Source organism: Lonchura striata, chromosome 6 (genome assembly GCF_046129695.1).
Source record: "Lonchura striata isolate bLonStr1 chromosome 6, bLonStr1.mat, whole genome shotgun sequence".
NCBI lineage: Eukaryota > Metazoa > Chordata > Aves > Passeriformes > Estrildidae > Lonchura > Lonchura striata.
Genome location: NC_134608.1, coordinates 55,777,418 through 55,798,953, shown reverse-complemented (window position 1 = coordinate 55,798,953; position 21,536 = coordinate 55,777,418). Strand labels below are relative to the sequence as shown.

General features: G+C 37.8%; 1 protein-coding gene across 2 annotated transcripts in view; it reads left to right on the top strand.

Moving 5' to 3' along the window:
• Window positions 1-451: 451 nt before the first annotated feature.
• Window positions 452-21,536, top strand: part of LUZP2 (leucine zipper protein 2) — a 117,643-nt gene continuing 96,558 nt past the window's right edge. For both annotated transcript variants that reach the window (XM_077784367.1, XM_077784368.1), the window contains exon 1: window positions 452-703. In XM_077784367.1, the coding sequence (XP_077640493.1) occupies window positions 642-703 (62 nt within the window). In that variant the 5' untranslated portion in view covers window positions 452-641. The remainder of the gene's footprint in view (window positions 704-21,536) is intronic.

The following is a 21,536-nucleotide window of genomic DNA, read 5'->3' as shown; positions in this document are numbered from 1 at the left end:
GGCCGTGCCCCGGCGCTCCCAGGGAACCGAGCTTGGAGCAGCGCACGGGCGGGATCCCGGCGCTGAGGGGCGCGGCCTGGCGCAGCCCGGGGGGCGAGCTGGAGCAGCGCGGGGCGAGCTGCGGGCTCTGCGGTTTCTCAATGTTTAAATTTCTTTTTTTTCCCTCGCAGGAAGGATTCTCGGCCGTGCCCCGGCGCTCCCAGGGAACGGAGCTCGCAGCAGCGCGCCGCGATCCCGCCCCGGCCGGCGCTGAGGGGCGCGGCCTGGCGCAGCCGGCGGGGCGGGCCGGAGCGGGCTGGGGCGGGCCGGAGCGGGCTGGGGCGGGCCGGAGCAGCCCGGGGCGGAGCAGCCCGGGGCGGGCTGGGGCGGGCTGCGGGGCGGGCTGCGGGGCGGAGCAGCCCGGGGCGGGCTGGGGCGGGCTGCGGGGCGGGCTGCGGGGAGGGCCGGAGCAGCCCGGGGTGGGCTGGGGCGGGCTGCGGGCTCTGCGCTCCGGGCTGGCGGCTCTGCCTCCGGTGACACGCCCGCAGCTCCGGCCCCGCTCGGAGCTTCCTCACGCCCTCCGCCTGTCCGCGGTCCTTCCCTCGGAGAGGTGGGCTCGGAGGAGCGAGGAGCCGGTGTGAAGGAAGCGGAGCAGGGCCGGGATGAAATTCCTCGCTGCTTACTGCGTGCTGCCCCTCTTCCCTGCGCTGGTCCTGGGCTCTGGGTGAGTACCGGCAGCTCTTTTCCTTAGAGTGCTCCTGCTTTGTTTCCTTTCTCGGATTCAGCGCTTTGAAGAGAAATAATACAGATTTCAGGTGTTACTGAGGTATTAAGTTTAGAGCAAAGATCGTCTCTGATTCTTGTCTCGCGCCGGCTACTGATCGTGTCAAGATTGATTGCTCTTGGTTGGTTTTTGTTTGTTTGTTTGGGTTTTGGCTTGGTTTGGTTATCGGTTTTATTATTGTTATTATTATTATTTTAATGCTGAGAAAGAGATGCTCCTGTGTAATTTGATCCACAGCTTGTGGGGTGTAACAAGGCAGTGACAAATGGAGGCTTTATATATAGAGCAGTTAAACCAGCCGGACTCTGTTTCATTGTGAAGAACGACAGACAGGTGAAACTGAGAATTGCTAACGTTTTCCCTTATAGAGTGCAAAAGATTAAAAACACTTGAAAAATCTCATCTCAGGATTCTCTATCTGAATAATGACCGGGGACTTAATTTTTTTTTTTTTTTTTTGCTATAAGGTATTTCTAGCATTATCTCAATCCCAGTAAATGTATAAAAAGTTGCTGCAATCTAGAATAATTCCTTTCTGTGAAAGTGTAGGTGTGAGGAAAACATGAACAAAATCTGTTGCAGCTTAAAAATAAACCTGATCTGACCATGCAGTGTTCTGATAAGATTATTTGTTCTGCTCAGTTGCTCAGAGATAGTATATTGTCTATGTTGTCAGCAAAGAAAAGGTGAAGCTTTGTCCCGTTGTCTTGATGTACACAGATGAGAAATTAATGTTGGATACAGACCAGATCTATTATGATACTACAGTTTAGACTGCTCAACTTCCAGTTCCTCATCAGTAGATCAAACCAAAATTTTGACTATGGTATTTCTCTGCTGTGTTGGAATAATAACACAGAAATAAGTGTGTAATAAATAGAAATTAGTCTCTAAGGCATGTTCTTGGAGCATGTTCTTGTAAAGCGTGTGCACATTTTTTCAGGAAAATGTGACTTTTTCTTTTATCCTGTGTCTCTTCCTGTGAAATGGGCATCAAAGCAGCCTTTTGCAGAAGCACTGCATGTTTTAAGGCTTAAAACATGAGGTGTTCACTGAGATGTAAAAAGGAAAGAAAAAATATGTGTGCCTGCTACATAGTCAAGTAAGGAGCAGCAGGAGCGCATACACAGGCAAATAATAACTGAAAATTTCTGAACAGGAAAATGTCTGAATGCAGGAAGAAATCAGGGCATTGCTTCAATTATCCAGTAACAGCCTTACTTTAGAATGAATGTTTATTGTTATTTTTTGGTGACATTTCTGGTTAGGGGTTCCACAGTGCTGGTCTATGTGAGCCATGCTGATGTGCTTTGGAATATATGCTTGGAGAAATAGATTGTGGTTCAATTCTTCTGATTTAATAAAAGGTCTAAGGAAACTGTCACTAGCAGTCATGTGAATTAATTTGGATTAATAATTTTGTGCTCATTAAAGAGTGATGCATCCTTGGAAGAAGAATTAAAATGGAGAGGAAGCACCAAACTGGCTTTTGCAGACTCAGGTTTGTATCTTTCATGAGCTTGTGCAGATTAACCTGTACAGAAAAGAGATATAGAAAGCTTAAAAACTGCCTGAACATTCATGAGAGTCAAGGTATTTAGTGTGGAGCCCTAAATTGAGTCCTTATCTTTTTGAGCAAATGTTACCAGTATGAGAAATTAAGCTGGATAGTTCTAAAAAAACTTAATGCATTCAAATCCTCCCTCAACTTTCAAAAAATCGTTGGAAAGAATATCAAGAAGTTGAAATTGGCATGTGGATGCTAATTATGGACATCATAATTCTGAGGAGTATGTCTATTTTCATAAGAGCACAATGTTGTGGCCTGTGATGGTTATGTAATTGAGAGATGAAAATGATCAGTGGGAGAGAAATTCCCCTTAAAATTCCACCCAAGTATAGTATGTGTTGCAAAGTGAGTTTTGGTACCAGATTGGTCATCTCATTGCAAAGGGGACTGAAATTCTGTCGTAGAGTTGGAGATTTATAAAAGTCCTGGTCTAATCTCCTCAGCAGTCTTCAGACAGTTTTTAGCTGGCTGTGTAGAAGATAGAGCTCAACATTTCAACAGCACATACAGGAGTTTAAAAAATGCAATGCTGTCAGCATGCCATTTAATGGAAAGAGATTATGCTTTAATCTCTTTCAGCAGAAGGCAATTCTGGCTCTGACAATTAATGCTTGTTGTAAACCTGTGCCTAATTGATTGGTTGGACCCGACAAGGTAGGTTTGCAGGACTAGTTGTTCTTGAAGTAAAGCAGGGTACAATATCTTGCCATGTGAAATTGTTTAGCTAAGGCAAAATACTAACTTTACAGGACAGAGTTTTCCATCATGAGGATTCATTCTGGTAAAAGTTTGTACTCCATTTCATACATTGGTACTGAAAATAGTGAACACAGTACTTGCTGCAGAGGTTGGACAACTCCTGGATTTTTGTTCCTTGTCAGGCAGTGATGGGATCCTTTTTACATCATGTTATGCTGATAGTTTTGAAAGATCTCAGCATGTCTTCAAGCCTAATTGCAACCAAATATGAATTAATGAGTTAAGCTACGTTAAGGCAATATGTAATCTTTTTTTATTTGATACCATTGTTAAGAAGAGGAAAGCTATCACCATTATTTCATAATTGTATGTAACTTCTAAACTTGGTCTAAAACCATACGCATTAATCAATTGCCCATAAAATTACAGAAAGTTCATGATTTTGAAATGAATGATCTTTTCTGCATTATCTAAACTGGATTTTGGTATGGCTTTGAGACACAGTGATAAGTCTTAATCATATTTCTGGTTGGTTGTGGTGCCAAAGTGGTCATAAGATTGAACTGAATTTGCCTATCCAATTAAACATGTATGTTTTGATGGCAAAAGTAAAAATTACTGCTCTAAAATCTGTCTTTCAAAATGTAAAGAGGAACATTTTTGAAGATTAATTTAGCTTGGTAAAAAATATGAAATTGGTGTTTTCCTGTCCACTTTTCCATTTCCTTTGACATTTCAATTTTGGCAGATTTAATGTGGTGTTATAAATTGATTTTTTTTTCAAATGATGCTGAAGACAATAGAGGGTTTTCATATGGCATCAGAAATGAGTCTCACTGCTCTGAGAGTTCAGGGGGTAGACTTGGTGCACAATAAGCTCAGGGTCTTATTCTGTGGCCACTTGCTTGCTTTTGTGGCCCCAGACACCTGAATGGTCTGGCTGGAATGCTTGTAAAAGGGAATCTTACATGAAGGCAGTCATTGGGGTCAGTAACTATGGTCCAGATGATCTTGTCTAGTGAGACCTCCCTACTTTTAGCTAAAAGGACAGTTCTCTGAATATTATTTGAACATTACTATTGAAATGCTGTATACCAATTTTTTTTTTGCCTAAACAACAAAATACAGCTCCTTAGAAGAAGCCTCATGTGAAACAGAGCTTCCCTTTTCTTTTTTCCTTTTTTTTTTTCTTGTGACAGTGCATTCCTTTCTGTCCACATGTGAAATATGACAAAGGTACAAGACACTGAATAATTTGATTGCAGTACAATGCTTCTTACTAGAGAACAGGACCATAAATGCAACAAGATGCACTTCACTAACAATTGTAATAGTTCTGCTACAGCAACTCAATAAATAAATGTAAAAACAACAGGGATGTAAATGGCAGAAGTTTTTAATTGTGGAGAAGTAGCTGGTAGTAATTTTTTTTCCTAAAAGTATAGTTCATTGTCAGTCTTACTGCACTGGTGTTACAAAGCAATCTGTAATACAATGGCTTAAGAAAAATGCATCTTCTGTAGCAGGATAAAAGTAGTGTGCTTATTTCAGGCTGATTAATGAATGTACAGTGTTGATCTGGTATACGCCTATTGTTGGAAGTGATAAAAAATTATGAATTTCTTATTTAACCTTGAGAATGGTTGAGCTTTCCTTGGATGTATTTTTAAGGTCAGCTATTTTCTGTGCATGTGTTGGGTTTGGTAATTATTTTTAAGGGACTTGAAAATAATTTTTCCCTCCTTTCAGATAAAGGTGTGTAAATAACTCAGCCTGTGACTTGAGGAAAAGATACAGAGGAACCTGTCTGATGTTACTGTAGTGGCATGGAGAGAAAGTTGAAAATCTTTGTTTCTAGTTTTTAAGATCATTTTGGTCATAAAAGCATCATCAGATGTTGAAAGTAGCTGTTTTTCATTTAGACTGATATGAGAGTAGATGGAGCCTTTCTTTATAAACTTTGAAGTAAGAGGCTCATTGAATGTTAATAGCCAGAACTGATTCTCACTTGTGAGATCTCAGACTGAGGTCCAGTAGTGTCCCTTCTCTTCCCTTCAACTGAAGAGTATTTCTGCACAGTGGTAGTAGGCTGCTTATTTAGGAGAAAATGTGATACCATTTTTTCTGTAGGTTCTTAACATGCTTTCTGAATTATTTCAGAAATGCAGGGTAATAAGTACAATTTTTCTCCTGTGTAGGGTTCACAGTTTTGTTGTCCAGATTTTCTGGGCCCTAAAAGCTTTCTGATTTCTATCAGTGTGGATGATGATGATTGTTTGGTTAATGGCTTGTAAATATTTATTTTTTAAGTACAGACGTAGTATTTAAATGGGATGTGACTTGTGGCCTTACTAGACCTGTAAACTTTGTGCTTTTGTTGTGGACTGTGTTTAAGTATAATGGGTGCTTAAACCAGTGGTGCAACTACATAATTTCATGGCATGTGATTGGCTTGGTGGCTTTATTTTGATGACTTACAAGAAAGTGCCTAATGCAGCAAACAAGAAGTTACTTGCACCTTGCTGCCAAAGGAACGGAGAAAAATGCATTGGCAATATTGATGGTGCTCCATATACCTAAGATGATGAACCTAAACTAAAAATCCAGAAAGAAAGTCTCAGTTTGGCCAGAAAAACTAATAAAAAAATTCTTCTGTGATGCTGGAATTCTGCTTGTTATGCTGTGTATAATGCACTTCTGCCCAAGAGACTTGCCAAGGAGTTACTTCTGACATTTTAGTGTATTCTTTAGTGTTTAGAAAAATTAGATTGCTGACACTTTTCTGTGTCTCATTTATTAATTTACAGTCAGGACATAAGATAAGGATATATTAACCTGAATTGTAATCCCTTTTTCAGTGAGATTGTGAACTCAATAGTATTTTCTATATTTAATAGAAAACTGTTCACAGTCAATGTTCCTTATGATGTACCACTCTGCAGACAAAGAAATCTCATTTATGCCACTTGTCAAAGCAGTGTTTCTTCCCATTGTCTAGTTTTGCACAATGCGTGTGCTGTCTGTCTTGTAAGGGTCAGGTTGTAAATATTCTCTATTTGGAAGTCAAGGAATATGTTCGTCAGAAAGCAAAAGAAAATTTTCATACCATCCTTCAGTATTAGTATTGTGCAAAGGTTTAAGATGTGCATTGTTATATTTGCTATTTCAAACACATTGGAGGGCAAGTACATTTTAGAAAAACTGAAGAATAAATATGATATTTCATCAAATAGCAGTTTTTATGTACTTTTATGATTTTCTTTACTCTTTCCTTACTTGCTCATCTTCCCCTTTACATAGTTACGGTGTTTTTTTAATGTTTACTTTTACTGGTTTTTATCTTAGCAGTATTTTTTTTGTAGTGTTCCCTCTTTTTCTGCTGTATTTGTAGCTACAACCAATACTTCAGTCAGTCATTAGAAAAATTAGTACATGGATGTTACAAGCTGAAGAAATAGGTGTGTACAGAATTTACTGATATCTTACTTGTTGATATTGGTTAATAGTTTCTATGGAAAAAAGTAGAGAAGTGTCAAAAAATTCTGGTGTATTTTTCATGTGCTGTCTTAGGAAGAAAAGACTCATTTGCTGCCAGCTAGGGTGTATTACCCAAATTGTTGATTTTTCCAGCCATTTACATAGTCTTGTTGTTATTTTTGAATGGTCATACTTGGTCAATTTGTGGTCAGTTTCCTTGCAGGAAATAGGTAGATTTTCTTTGTTTTTCCACTTTCATAGTTAGCAATGCAAAGTAAATCTGCTTTGGACAAATTGAACACTTAGAAAATGGAGTATGTATTTTCTGAGTCACATGTAATTGCAGAACTAAAACCTTTCCCTTTTAGCTGGAGATGGAACTGCAGGAGAATATCTTTCTAATGTCTCCATATAGAAGTCTCCCAGGCCACCACACTTCTATCCATGACCCAGATATATGCTCTTGCTTTGACAGTATCAAAACCTTCTATGCAACTACAGGGAAACAGGGATTTATGGTGGGGCCCAGTCTCTGTAATTTCACCACTGTAAAATCATACATAAACAAATCATCAGTAGTTTTTATGGGTGTTTATGTAACTTCCTTTGGTAGTGAGAGGGAGACAAATTACCTGGTGTACCTGGTAAACAAAATAGTTTACTCATGCTTTATATTTGTTGAGTTCTCTATAGTTGATACAGTTCTTCAGGTGGTTGTGTTGTTGTTGATATGAAAGACTGCAGAAGTAGGAGCTGTGACTTTGTACCTCAGAATTGCTCAGTGAACCGAGAGCAGCAATAAACCCAAAAATTACTCTATGCCCACCATATATGCAACATACTCATCATGTTTGAATGACTTTGCAGCCATGTGTTTGTTTCTAGTCTGTGGCAATAAACATGGGGAAGAAAATTGAGATTTTACTGAAATGTGGAAGAACAGAGCTGACAAGACTGGAAAGCAGCAGCTGTGCTCTGGGTAGCATTAGACTGTTAAGGAAGTTTCTTCCTCTCGAGGCAGTGTAATGAAATGTGTGCTCGATGTGCAAAGAGAGACTGTCTCACTTGAAAAGGGAGAAATAAAATTAATTTTTATACTGCTTCACTTAGTTTTTTTTGTTAAGAAGTATTTTTCAGGATGAGGTGAAACTCAGCAAGAGTGCAGTAAGTTTAGGTGCTTAGTAGCTGAACCTTTGAGATACTATGCTGAAGCGAATCAGTTGATAATTAATTGTTACTTTCAGTGCCAAAATGTCCAAAATAGCCACTGTACTCTTACTGCTTATCAATGGCTGCATAATCCATCAGTCCTGCTGTACTTTTACCCGTCTGTTCTATGAAGAGTACAGAGGCTCCTGTTACTTTTGTCTGAAAATAGATACTGTTGATTTTTTTGTTGGTCTTGATTTGTTTTCTTCCTCCTTCTGTGACAGGAACCAACATTTGCCAAGGGCTCAGATATTTTTGAGAGGCTTAATACCTGTAATCTGCAATGGATTTTCTTTCAAGTGAGCTGAAAGAGTCTAATCTGGTGATTTTTGAATTTCAGAAGGAGACAGCTGGTTGACTTCAGTAACCTTTTGAAACTCTGAAACAAGAGCTATATTCTTTTAAACTTACACTATTCTTTAGGTGCCAAATGGCATGGGGGATTCCAAATAGTTGTGATTGTTAGGAATTCATTCTGACCTCTTTTAGGAAGTTCAGCCTTGCAGCTGTCTTCATTTTACCCTCAGCTGAGGAATAAGATTATTTGGCTTAATGGAAAGGGTAAGGCTTGGGTAATTAGTCTGTACCAATGGTGCCTCAATGACAGTGAAGTGAGGAATAGTCAGAACCTATTATAGCATTGCTGCTTTCCTTCTGTTTCCTTAAGCATATTTAATGTTGGAATTAGTGCAGCCTATGCAATTTAATTTGGTGAAAAATCAGTCTCAAATATTGCTTTCTGTGAGATCACTGCATTCATATATATGTGAATATATGCTTTCATATATTAAAAAACCACTGTCCTCAAGTGCATAGATAGTGAATAGAGACTCATCTGCTTTTTTGTTTACTTGTAAAATCACCATCTGCTCTTTGGTACAAAGATGTGCTGTATTTGACTCAGGGAAGTTCATGAAAGCAGACATTTAATTTAATTTAATGAATTTCTTTTACTCTGTTCCTGTTTCAAACATTCTAGTTTTTTCCCTAATTTTTACTCAGATGGAGCTCCTTTGCCACAAGGGCAAATTGTTATCTGTTCCTGGGCACAGAAAGAATTAAAATGCTGTAAGAATTAAATAGTAAGACTAGTTTTAAAGAAATAATAGTCCATTTGACTCAGAAAAAACCTTGCATTTCTGTCTGTTTTAATGTCCCAGTGTGTACTATTGTCAGTTGCATATGTACCGAAAACTGACAACATTTAAATAGCTTCTGAAAAGAACTAGGAAGAGATACAGGACATGTATAGCAGAACCAAGGATTTAAGGAGTATCTGTTTCCTTTGTATGAGATGACTGCTACATCACTGGCTTATAAAACATAATTGTAAATGTTTAAGACATTCCCATAAAACAGGCGATGTACAGAAGGTGATACTGCAGTCAGGTTTTAATATTTTAGTGTTCACTCAACATTGTTTGTTTCTTTGCTGCTTAATCTTGCTGGTAATGTCACATGTTAAAATGGTATTTTTAAATGTAATGGGAAACTGTTCACAATACTATCCAGTAATTACGAAAACATGGAAGTTTTTATCACACTAGATTAAACTTGATGATACCTTGGAATCAGTATGGAATAATTTAATATGCCTTAATTATTTTAGTGTTTTAGGGAATTAAAGGATCCTTAATGTAGCTTGCACGATTCCTTTAGAAGAATATTCAGTATCTGTAACAGAGCCTTTGTGTTATTATGTGCATGGACCTATCTGGAGAAATAAGCAGATGTGTTTTCAGAAGTTTAACTGCCAAGTAGGCCAGAAACAAACATACATGTCTGAGCAATCCCCTCAACCACCTGATATTCAAGGAAACCATTGAGAAAAATCACTTTACAAAGTCAGATTTGTGAAGCTGCTAGAGCCATTCTAGGACCTGATAGGATGAGGTAGGATATGAAAGGATGGTGATGGGAAAACAGTCTAATTTCAGTGCCTATTAGAAGGAGGTAGGTAAAAAGGGACATTGTGTAGTGAATGAATAAGTTGAAATATCGCTGCTATTCTGATACTATTCACATTATTTACCTGTATCTTACCAGATGCTAAAGGTATCTGGTGCTGCTCTTTATAAACAAAGATTTTTAAAAAATGCTGTTTGTGTAGAGAGACAGTATTGGAGAAGAGACTTGTTAGGCTCTTCATGTTACTGTTCAGGACTTAGAAATTATAGTATTTACATAGCTTTATTCTTTAAAAGCTTAAAAAATGTTTTAAAAATATGTCTTGAAAGTCTCCTAATAAGAAAGCTGTAAAAAAACTAGCACTTTCACTTCAATTTTGGGCAATAGAACAGGTTCTCTTGTGCTACAGATATCTATTCTCCATACATTTTAAACTTCATAGATATATATAGATTATATATACCTAGTGCTAAAACTTTAGGGGTTCTACAGATAAAACTGTTCTATAGATACTGTATATGTGTGGAAATCTGAGTGTTCATTACTAATGAGGAGGGAGAGAACTCCTACCTGATTCTTGTTAATTTAATGAAAACAACTGGCAGTAAGACTCCTCATCTGGAGCAGATACCAGAAGGTCATTGTGTAATTGTGTATGCTGGTAAAAAGAAATTAAGAATTGCAGAATTGTAATAATTTTCATTGGTATATATCTGCTTCTACAGAATTAAGTACCTCAAGACAGCTGAATTTTTTTTCAACAGCTAAGGCATCAAATTTGACTATATTTTTGCAGATAAAAATACCAAATTATTTCTACAGGTAACATTGAGGGTTTTTATATCGTACTACTTCCTTCAAATGCAAGAAGTTATATTGGAGACAAGTATGGTTTCTGGTAAATATATTAACCTGGAATTATTCTGCCAACTTCCACTTTTGCAGTCTTTCAGTTGGACAGTCTTGCATTTCAGTGTATAAAAAGATGTACACTTTCTTTAAATTTCTTGTATTTCAACAGAGTTTTATATTTATGTTGATGATGGCCATTAGTTCCTGTCATTATAGCATAGGTCACACTGCTGAAAGAGAAACTAGCAATTGGTGTATTGTTAAATGCTCACTCAGCTATTGGTAATTTTGGTGTGTGTTTCTTCGTGGCCCAGTTATCAGTATAACCTCTTGTTGCAGCAGCGTGTGACATCCTGAAGTTGTTCCAAATAATTCTCACAGGGGTGTTAAGCAAAGTCTCTCTTCTTAACAGGCTCTGAAGCTTTTGCAAGGTTTGCTTGGAGATAACCTTCTAAATCTTCTTTATAGAAAGATGTGAATCTTTCCAGAGCTCCAGTGCTTTTATGCTTCAGCTGAATATGGGGAAGAGCTTCCTTACTGTTCAGGCGACTGTGCACTGGAGCAAGTGGCCCAGCCAGATTGTGGGGTCCCCCTCTCTAGAAATCCGGAAGAATTCTCTGGACATGGTCCTGTGCCATGTGCTCTGGGATGACCCTGCTGAAGCAGGGAGGTTGGACTGCATGACCTGCTGTGCTCCCTTCCAACTTTACCCATTCTGTGATAATGGGTAAGAAGAGTGCTCATTCATTTACCATCACTTCATTGACTTGCAGCATAGTTTTCAGTCAAGATAATTTGTAGCAAATGAAGCGGCTTATGTTTGGCTTCAAAATCTTACTTGTGTGGAGGAGAAAAGCGAGATGATTGCTTTTCCTGTTTTCTTTCCTTTATTTTCTTCTTCCAAAAGCTGGTGTTGGAATTAATATATAAAGCTTGTTTTAGGTGAAAAAACTGATGAAATCCTGCCTTTATAAAGAGGCAGCTATGGTTGTTTATGGGCACGGTAAGGTTTGCTTCTTCTGCATTTGATTTGTATTTTCATCTTGGAGCTAATCCAAGGATCATTCTTAATAGGCTTGTGTTAATGCCTGTGTCTTAAAATATCCAGAAGACCTGGAATTTCCACAACAGCTTCATTTGGAGTATAAAAATTTTTTTTAAATGGTAGAAAACAAAATTAATTTATGTTTTTTTATGTGTCTGGATAAACTAAACTGATTCTCTGTTTAAACCTGTATAATCCATGTTTGTTGCTACAGTCTAGGCTATGTATAAGAAATGGAGATTGGTTTTGGAGGTTGTTATCTTCTCGTTATTGAAACAGGAATAACAGAATAACTCTTTCAGTAATATATTAAAACATATATATTTATATATTCATAGTGAATGTCAAGATGCAGTCTTTAAAATACTAACATTGAAAATGAGGGAGGACCACTGAGTTTAGATGTTTTAGCCTAAAAACAGCAAACCACCAAAACTCTTGATTTGCACTATGGATTAAGGTGTGACATCCCAACCTCAAGTGGAAGGGTGCACCCAAGATCCATAGGTGGTTATGGTTAAAAGAGGTGACAAAAGTCACAGAGACCACAAAATCTCACCAAAGTTTTATTCTTAAATGACACAATTGGCATGGAAATTGGTATTTTAGCGCCTGTCCTACTGTGTAAGGACATGGGAGTGTGGTAAGATGAAAATGAGAGGGAGGGATGTTGAGCTTAATGAGGGGATGCCTTTCTACAGGTAGCTCTAGGGTGGGAAAACCTAAGCTCCTCACTTTCTGTTCAAGTTAGTTCCCATACTCAGTCCATTCTTTCAGATCTTTCTGGAAATGGGTCAGAGGGCTTCAGAGGTCTTTGGTTGTCTTAATCCCACCTTTATAGTCCGTGCCCACTTCTTGGCCTCATTCTTGCCATTGAGTTGCGCTGCACTGTGCTTATTTCCAAGAACTAGAATAAGGATGTTTGCCCTGGAAAAGTGCTGCCCTGCCTCTGCACGGCTCCCTTCTCCAGTAGCCTCTTTTTCTTTCCCACAGTGTGTTGAAACACATTATACCATCTTTTGGGATTCTACACAAGGTCATGGGAATTTGCCTAGTTCAGATGATGTGTAGCCTTGAGAATATTAAGTGGCTTGACAGGATTACACTAAAGTAAGACTTGAATAACAGTTTGTAGTTTTAAGTAAATTATTTGATTACCTTCAATAATTACTAAGTAAATCACATATTTGATCCCTTTGTAGTCATTGTGACATCCATTGAGTTCACAAATCCCTGCTGATGGTATAACGATATCCTAGCATATTCCTAGCACATGTGGAAAGAGAATAAGAAATTAGCATTCAGTTTAACAACACCAGAACCAAGACAACACTCAGACTTTTTAAAAGATATAATTATGCTCTTATTTAAATACAAGAAAGTTACAGACTTTTTTAAATTCAGCCTTTGATAATTTGCTCTAATTTCTCTAAAATCTCAGGGTTAAAATCTCAGAAAATCTCAGGGTTAAAGCTTCTTATGTGAAAATCAGCTTTTTAATTTTTTTTTTTTTTAATTTGCTTCATATCTAGATCCTTGAAGTACTGAGACATACATTGAGTGAATTCCAGTTCTTCATTCTCTATAGCCTTTATATTTTATTAATGCACACTGGATTTACTACTCACTTTAAAGTCTGTGGAACAACAGTAACTGTGGAATGCCTAATATACAGATATGTCTTTTTTTGGTCAACAGGTTTCTTGTTTTGTAACCAGCTAGCATATTTAACTTGAGTTCTATGGGAAAAGTTCATGCATCTTGTTCATTTCATTCTGGGGAAATAAGGAAAAAAGGGATGCTCTTGATGTAAGATTTTGTCACTTATGTTGTGGAAGTACTCTTTCAGGCTTTGCCCTCTTCCCATTTTACTTTTAACATTTGGTATTCTGACTGTTCTTCAGCAGTCTTACAACTTATTTGTGTAAGGAGTTCAAGAATTATCTGTCCCAATTTTATGGCATCCCACTGCCAAACACACAAGAGCTCTCAGGTATACAAACCTTTCTAACTTGCCTTCCTTTTATATTTATCTGAGAGTCATCTTATTCTGGGAAATAAAAGGCATTGTTCTTCCAAGTTTGTGCAATTTTTTTTTTATTTTTCTCAATGATATTTATGAAAATTTTGTGCTTAATGAGTACCTTAATTTTGCTCTTAATTCAGTACCTTAATGAGTACTGAATGGGTGTTGCAGTAGTTGCAATGCACCTAGTGTCCCAGGTACAACTTTAACAGCTCCAGTTCATTTATTAATTTAACATTTTAAGCCTTTGTTTTAGAAGTTGTTTTCCTTTTGTTTTTCTAAATGTTTTCTGTTTAAGAGTGAAATAGGATATTGCTAGCCCTCTGCATAATATAAGTAGGGAAAATACCAGCACTCATCAAATTAGTACTGAGTTTAACAATGTGCCTTCTAATATGATAAAGTGAAGAATGCAGCCATGGCACGGCTGTATTTCCATTTCTCTCAGAATTAACAGGCAAGGCAAAAAAAATGGTATGTATCTGTAAGTAATTGGGCATTGAAGTCAATAGGAAGAGTTGCACATCATAGCTGAAGGATGTTTCTGTTGAAAATTGAATCTAGATATTTAATGTTTAGATTGTGGCACTGAGAAAAGAAGAAAACAATACTCCGCATATAAGACCCACTATCTGAGGTCAGTGACATGGTGCTCTGTGGAGGGCACTTGGAGAAGGAGTCATCCCTGTTTGAAAGAAAAAAACCAATATGCTAAAAAAGTCTACAGATACAATTGTCAAACTTGTTCATATAGCCTGTAAAATTTTCCAGTTACAGTATAGATTTAGACCTGTGAAAGTGCTGTAGAGGTGTCAAGTACAGGGAGGAAAAAATAGCAAAGCAGTCCAACTAGTACTTGTGCTATGCATTTAACCTGCACAGCATTCATGAAGTAATGAGGACTGGGTAAGGCTTTTAAATAAGTTCACCATGAAAAAGTCTAGCTTTTAAACTCGGGAATCTTGACAGTTTTTAAGCCACCCACTCTTCTGGTTAGATAATACCAGCTGTCAGCAGTAGGACATGATGTAGTTGCCATCAGAGAAGTGTGTTGGGATGACTTACATGACTGGAGTTCGGCAATGGAGGGCAACAAGCTCTTCAGACAAGCAAGGAGAGGCAGTGGGGTGGCTCTGTACTTTAGGAAGTATTTTGACTGTAAGCCTTATAGGATTGAGCCTCTGTAAGAATTAGGGGAATGCTAGCAAGGTAGATACCGTGACTGGGAGTCTGTAATAGACAATCCAACCAGGATAAAGAGGGAGATGAACTATTCTGTACGTAGCTGGCTAATGTTTCATGATTCCTAGCCATTTTTGTTTTGGGAGACTAACTTGCCAGATGTCTGTAGAAATGCAACATATCAGAGGCAAGGTGGTCTAAAAGGTTCCTTAGTGTGTGGAAGGGAACTTCTGGACATAGCTGGTGAGAGAGCCTACTGGGGTGGTGCCTCACTAGACCTCCTGTTTACAGAAAGAGAGGAGCTGGTGGGAGATGTGGTGGTTGGAGGCTGTCTTGAGCACAGTGACCCTGAAATGATTGCTTTTGTTTTGTGGGGAGGTAAGGAAGGGTGTCAACTAAATATCTATCTTAGACTTCCTGAGGGTGGACTTTGGCCTGTTCAGGGCAGTGGTTTGGAGAATCCATTGAGACGCCGTCCTTAATAACAAAATGGTCCAGGAAAGCTAGAAAGAAATACTAAGAAAGAAATCTTACAGGTGCAGGAGCAGGCCATCTCCATTGTGCAGCAAGATGAGCCAGCAGGGAAGAAGACTGACCTGGCTGAACAGGGAGCTTTTGCAGGAACTCAGGGAAGAAATAAAAAGAGCTTAAGACTCAGAGTACAAGAATGTTGTTATGCCATGTAGAAAGAAAAGCAGAAACTCTGAAGCTCAACTAAAACTCAAATCTGGCCACTGCTGTAAGAGATAATAAGAAAAGCTCTTATAAATGCATTAAAGAAGATGCATGGAAAATCTCCATTCTCTATTGGATTTAGAGGGAGAACAGTGTGACCAAGGATGAGGAAAAGGTTGAAATACTTAACACATTTTTTGCCTTGTTCTTTAAAAGCCCGGTATCTTCAGGGCAATCAACCCCATGAGCTGGTAGGCAGGGCCAGGGAGCAGAATATATTCCCTGTAATCCATCAAGCTGGGTGGGGGTGCTGATCTGCTAGAGGATCTGGACAGACAGAATGACAGACAGATAAATAGGTAGGTAGATAAACTGACCAACAGAGGCCAGTGCATGAGGTTGAACAAGGTCCAGGTCCTACACTTCAGCCACAACAACCCCTCCCAGCACTACAGGGTTGGGGAAGAGGGGGTGGGAAGTGGCCCAGTGGAAAAGACACTGGGGATGCTGGTATGTAGCCAACTGAACATGAGCCCGTGTGTGCCCAGTTGGCTGAGGCAGCCGGTGGCATCCAGACTTGTATTAAGAACAGTGTGACCAGAAGGACCGAGGCCTTGGACAAGCAATTGTCCCTCTGCACTTGGCACTGCTGACACCACACCTTGAGTCCTGTGTCCAGTTCTGGGCCCCTCACTGCATGACAGATGTGGAGGTGATGGAGCGAGTCCAGAGAAGGGCAGTGAAGCTGGCCAAGGGTCTAAAGTCCCATGGGAGACAGCTGAGGGAGCTGGGGTGTTTAACATAGAGAAAAGGAGGCTCAGGGGTGACCACATCTCTCTCTGGAGCTACTTGAAATTACAGCAAGGTGGGGATCAGCCTCTTCTCACAGGCAGTTAGCCTCAAGCTGTGCCAGGGGAGGTTCAAGTTTGATAACAGGAGCAATTTCTTCACAGAAGGGGTTGTTAAGAATGGGAATGGCCTTCACAGGGAGGTGGTGGATTCACCATTCCTGGAGATGTTCATGAGTGACTAGATGTGGCACTCAGTGCCATGGTCTAGATGACAAGGTGGTGTTCTGTCGAAGGTTGAACTCTGTCTCAGGTGTCTTTTCCAACTAATTGATTATGATTTCCCGTGCAGGTGTGGTTTCTCTAGATTACTAGAAATAAACATAACTAATAAAAGGTATGAAAAAAAAGTCAAGTGCACAATATGTTCCTTATGCTTAATAAGATACATTTACATTAGGGATCTAAAGCAGTTGTTACAATGTCATCCAAGAATCAGAAATTAGTAAGATGTAATATTGTACCTTTCATTTAAATCTAGCTAAGATTTTAAGATCAAGATTTTATGTTCTGTCTAGAAAAGCTCTAGGAAAACCTGTTCTCACAGGAATATGCATTGAAATTCGTGCTATAGCTTTACCATAAACATTTGCCAGTTTCAGGAGTTGTAGCATCTTGTGTCAGCCCTGTTCTACACTGTGTCTCATGCTACTAGTATTATGTACTGTGAGTAATGGTAGATCACGTAAATGTTACATAAAGATTGCAAATTAATGTGACTAAACATCACAGCATATAATACTGATTTTCTAGTAACACTGTTAACTAGAGCCAGGGTGAACAAATCTTCAGAACATTAATTTGTATTTATAATTGTGCTGTTTAATACAGACTATAATGATATTGACCTTTGTGCACAAGGATAAACTAATCCTCAGGTTTAAAGTAATTGCCACACTATATTTGGTATTGACTAAACAGTTACATTACCTTCAGCATCAAACAGAAGCAACTTGCTAGACTTAATCTCAGACAATTTTAGTTTAGCAAATTCTGATTTTTACGCAATTATTAAGATTGTAGACTTTGAAGGATACCACAAAAATAGGCCTGACTTTGAAATTTAATTTAGACTGGTAGACCCAAACTATTTGGGAAGATACTGTCTTTCCCACATACAGAGGAGTCCATTTCATAATGGGCTCCTAGCTTTCAAGCCTATTTGTCAGAGGCAGAAGAACTAATTTTTATAATTTCTAGGCTAAATGTTTGGTTAAATGTATATATATATATACATGTAGAGGATAAAGGATTAAGCATATGCAAATACTTGTAGAGAATTCCTGGAGTGTACTTAAAAATTGAAGAGAGAAAATACAAAGACTGTATAATGACGTTTCCTTTCTCATGTTGGATGTTTGGCTATTTTGGTCCTACCTCACTTCTTTTAAGTGAAAATGCTGCTTTTTCTGTTTCATGGTGGCTCGGCTGTTGCTTGTAATAATTACTTCGGACGGAGGGCTATTCAGCTTTGGAATAAAAAAATCTGTCTTTAATTTTGGCTATTCAGGGGACCATAGAAACTCTTCTGTTGAGAACTAAAAAGAAAAATTGTTTGAACAATTTGAACAGCTGATAACTGTACTGACTTCCCCCGTAAGGTTTTCTTGATGATCCTGTGATGGGAGTAGAGAAATTGACCTGAAAGTGAGGAAATTTTGTGCAGAAGTTTTGTAAATGTTAGAAAACATTATTATAATTAATGTATTAACAAGAGTATTAACTTTCCATAGTTTTTTGTTATGTTTTTTCATAACTTGATTGTGCAGATTGTGGTTGTTGTGGTGTAGAAATCTATCTGTGCTGCTTTCCTTCATTGCAAAAACAGATCAGCTCCAATTCTTTCCCTTTCAAGGTGATAGATCTACTTGCAAATAACTGACTTGCAAATAACTTCCATCACATTCTCTAGTTCTATTTTTTTTACACAATCAACCAGTTTTGGAAGACAGAGGGCAGGAAAATGGGCCTGATTATTAAATGAACTGTTTTAGCATATATGTTATTAGGGTATTAGGGTTATTAGGGTGTTATGGGATTAAATGGGGATTATGACTTGGCATGAGAGAGGCATTATGTAGATAAACAGTTTTTTTCATGACTTGTTCATTTCAATTTAGTACTTAGTCATTTGGTTTAATATCTTCCAGTTTTTCAGAGAAGTGTTTCCTAGTTAGTACTAAGATTCTTTTTTCCTAAACCAAAGAAGGGATTTTTTGGTGGTTTACGAACTTCCTTGGAATGAAAATACATTATTTTCAGAATTAAACAAAACCAAACCAACCAAGCAAACAAAACAAAACCCTAAACAAACAACAAAAAACCCAAACAAAAGCACACAAAACTTTCTAGAAGCTCGTTGTCAATGGTAGGGTTTTGATTGGTTGTTGTTTTTTCAGGGTGCTGGGTGTTGTTTTTTGTTGTTGCGGTCTGGGGTTTTTTACTTTGGAGGAGGTTGTGATATTTCTGACTTTGGGGGGTTTCTTTGGAAAGAGGTTTTTTTGCTGTGTAGAGGGAGGGTTACTGTCTGGAGCAAAAATGCTGTCTGGAGCATTTTTATTGGTAGAGGAATTCTTACTGAATGAATGGCTAACAAACATAATGATCCTTGAAAGATTGTTTTTTCCCCTTCCTTCTGTACATAGGTGTTATGGAAGTAATGTAGTTCTGTGAAAGTATGTTTGTGAGCTCGTTTAAGGCAGAAAATATTTAGGGTTCTCACTGAAGGCTTAAGCAACTTGACTCCTTGAATTGTTGAAATTATGCCAGAAAAAGTAATTCATGTACTTGGATTGTTCTGGTTCTTAAGAAGGACTGGAAGTGTTCAGTAGTACCTCTGCTAGGATTCTCTGGTGGCACCTGCTGTTTCTTTAGTTTCTGTGTATCATTTAATCTTGTCTTTACATTGGGGTTAATCTTAGCGTAAAAATACTCTATAAATGTAAAATGTGCTTAAACTTGCTGTATAAGAAACAATAGAAAACAAACCAGCTAGTTTTGCTTTTACCTCTTTTGTTGTGTATTATTTTCTGTATTTCTTCCCATAAAACCTCCTCGCATAGAGTTACATAAGGACTGAAGTAATTTCAATCTCTTGAGAGAATAATAAAGTTCAGGAAAAACATCAAATAGTACGGAAGACAAGAATTCAAACAATGTGGGGTGTATTTCTAATTCTGCATATTTTTTTCTATGAGATTGTTATTTTTTATTTATTTCTTCTAGTGTTTCTACTGTTCTTTAGAGTATGTTTATGAAAAATACTTGAGGGTTCAACAGCATTAATTGACTAGACAAAATGCTTCATGTAGCAGAGGACATATCTGTTGCAGCGGCAAAATGTGAACTAGCAGACCAGTTGAACATTAAGTTATAAATTATCTAAGAGATAGCAACTAAATTGTGGGACTAGAGACAAGCTGCTTTTTGGTTTGGGGTTAACCTGAAATCTCTGTATTCCATTGCAGAAAAATAGTAGTTTCAGGTCCAGAATCCATTCCCTGTACTTCTAGAATACATTTGGATTGAAATAAAAAAGAGAATTTAATGTATCTGAGCAGAATGGTCAGTTGTTCTCTTCAAGCAGAATGAAGTAAGAAAGCACTGTCACCCACCTTGCATAAAGCTCAGCAATCAGTTTGAGGCCTGTAATATTTTTCATACTAATGTATTTGTAAGACCTTCATAAAAGTAGTGTTTTGAGTTGTTGGAATTATTGCTTATATATTGTTACACTGAGTCCTAAAAGTTAGACCTTATTTTATACTCCAGAAATTATTCAAAAATGCAATTTTGGAACACAAAGTAATCTTGGTTAAATATAAAGTGAAGCTGAACAGTTTTTTATAATTGGTGTTAGTAGGGAATTAAATTTTTCATGCGTTCCTTAAGGAAGCACTAAAAGCTATAAATTTTTTTTTTTTTTTACATTGTATATGTATATTCTATGTGCATGTATTTATTGTGTATATATATTCTAAGTAAATGTGTTTATGGAAACTTAAAAACTCCAAAAACTCTGCTCGAAGTCTCCAAAGCACCTACCCATAACAGCTGGTGCAATGCTATTTGCATTAATAGAAATACATGACAGATACAAATTACATGACAATATTCAATTCTTGAATGTTCTATGTTTAAAAATTGACTGAGTACACATTTGATTGTGGAAACCACTGAAATGTGTTGAGTCTCCCCCTCAAAAAAAGAAGTCATAGTTAGTGTGTGTTTGCAGGAATTTATCTTGGAGCTATCCTGAACTGGTGAACATGGTCAAGAGACAGGAAGAGTAGTCAGGAAGATCACCAGTGCAGGCAGCAGAAGAGTAAAAACCCAGGTCCTGAGTCACAAGATGAGGCAAGCATTCCTTTCATCAGTAAAAAGTCATTTCCAAGAATATCTGCTTCTGCACAAGACACTTCAGGTTTCTGGGATTGATTTGTGAAAATGCACTGTGAAGCAGTTAGAAATATTTCAAATATGGAGCAGTCCTGCTGTCAAACTCAATGGATATCACCAAACCATCCCATGAAATATGCACATTGCAAGCTTTCTTCCACAGTTGTTCTACTAGCTGGAGGATATTTAGGATATGTTGTATGAATAATGTATCCCCCGCAGTGCTTGAAAAAATACTAAGCATAGCAAAACCTGTTTATTATAAAGAACCACAGTAAAATAGAAGTAGCTTCTTGCACAGCTGATGCTGTTGAGGGAACAGACTGCTTTCAATATTCTGCCTGAACAGTGTAAATTTTGTATTACAGTGTAAAGCAAGTATTTAGAAAATATAAGAATAAGATCTATGTGGCAGTGTTTGGCAGTGACTCTTCATGTAGTATGAAAATAAAAAGTGTAAAAGTTATGACATTGACAGTTCCAGGGAGAAAAAATTCATCAACTATCTAAAGTCAATATTGCAATGGATTTTTTTCATTTATTAATGAGCATATTAAGCAAAATGACATTATTACAAATCATTACATTACATTATTAATCATTACAAATGTGAATATATTGGTCAGGGAAATGCTAAATTAGAGACATTCACTTTGGATATTTTGTTTGATTACTATTTCAATACAGTAAACAAGTTTTGTTTAAAATTCAGTGTGCACTAGAGAATCTTGACAAAAGAAATCAGCAAATGAAGCTATATGAGCTTCGTGAGATTGAAAATATGGAGAATGTGTACTGCAGAGCACAGTAATTTGCTGAATGTTCATACTCAGAAAAGTGATTTAATGGAAAGTAAAAACAAAACTCCAATCTCCTCAAACCCC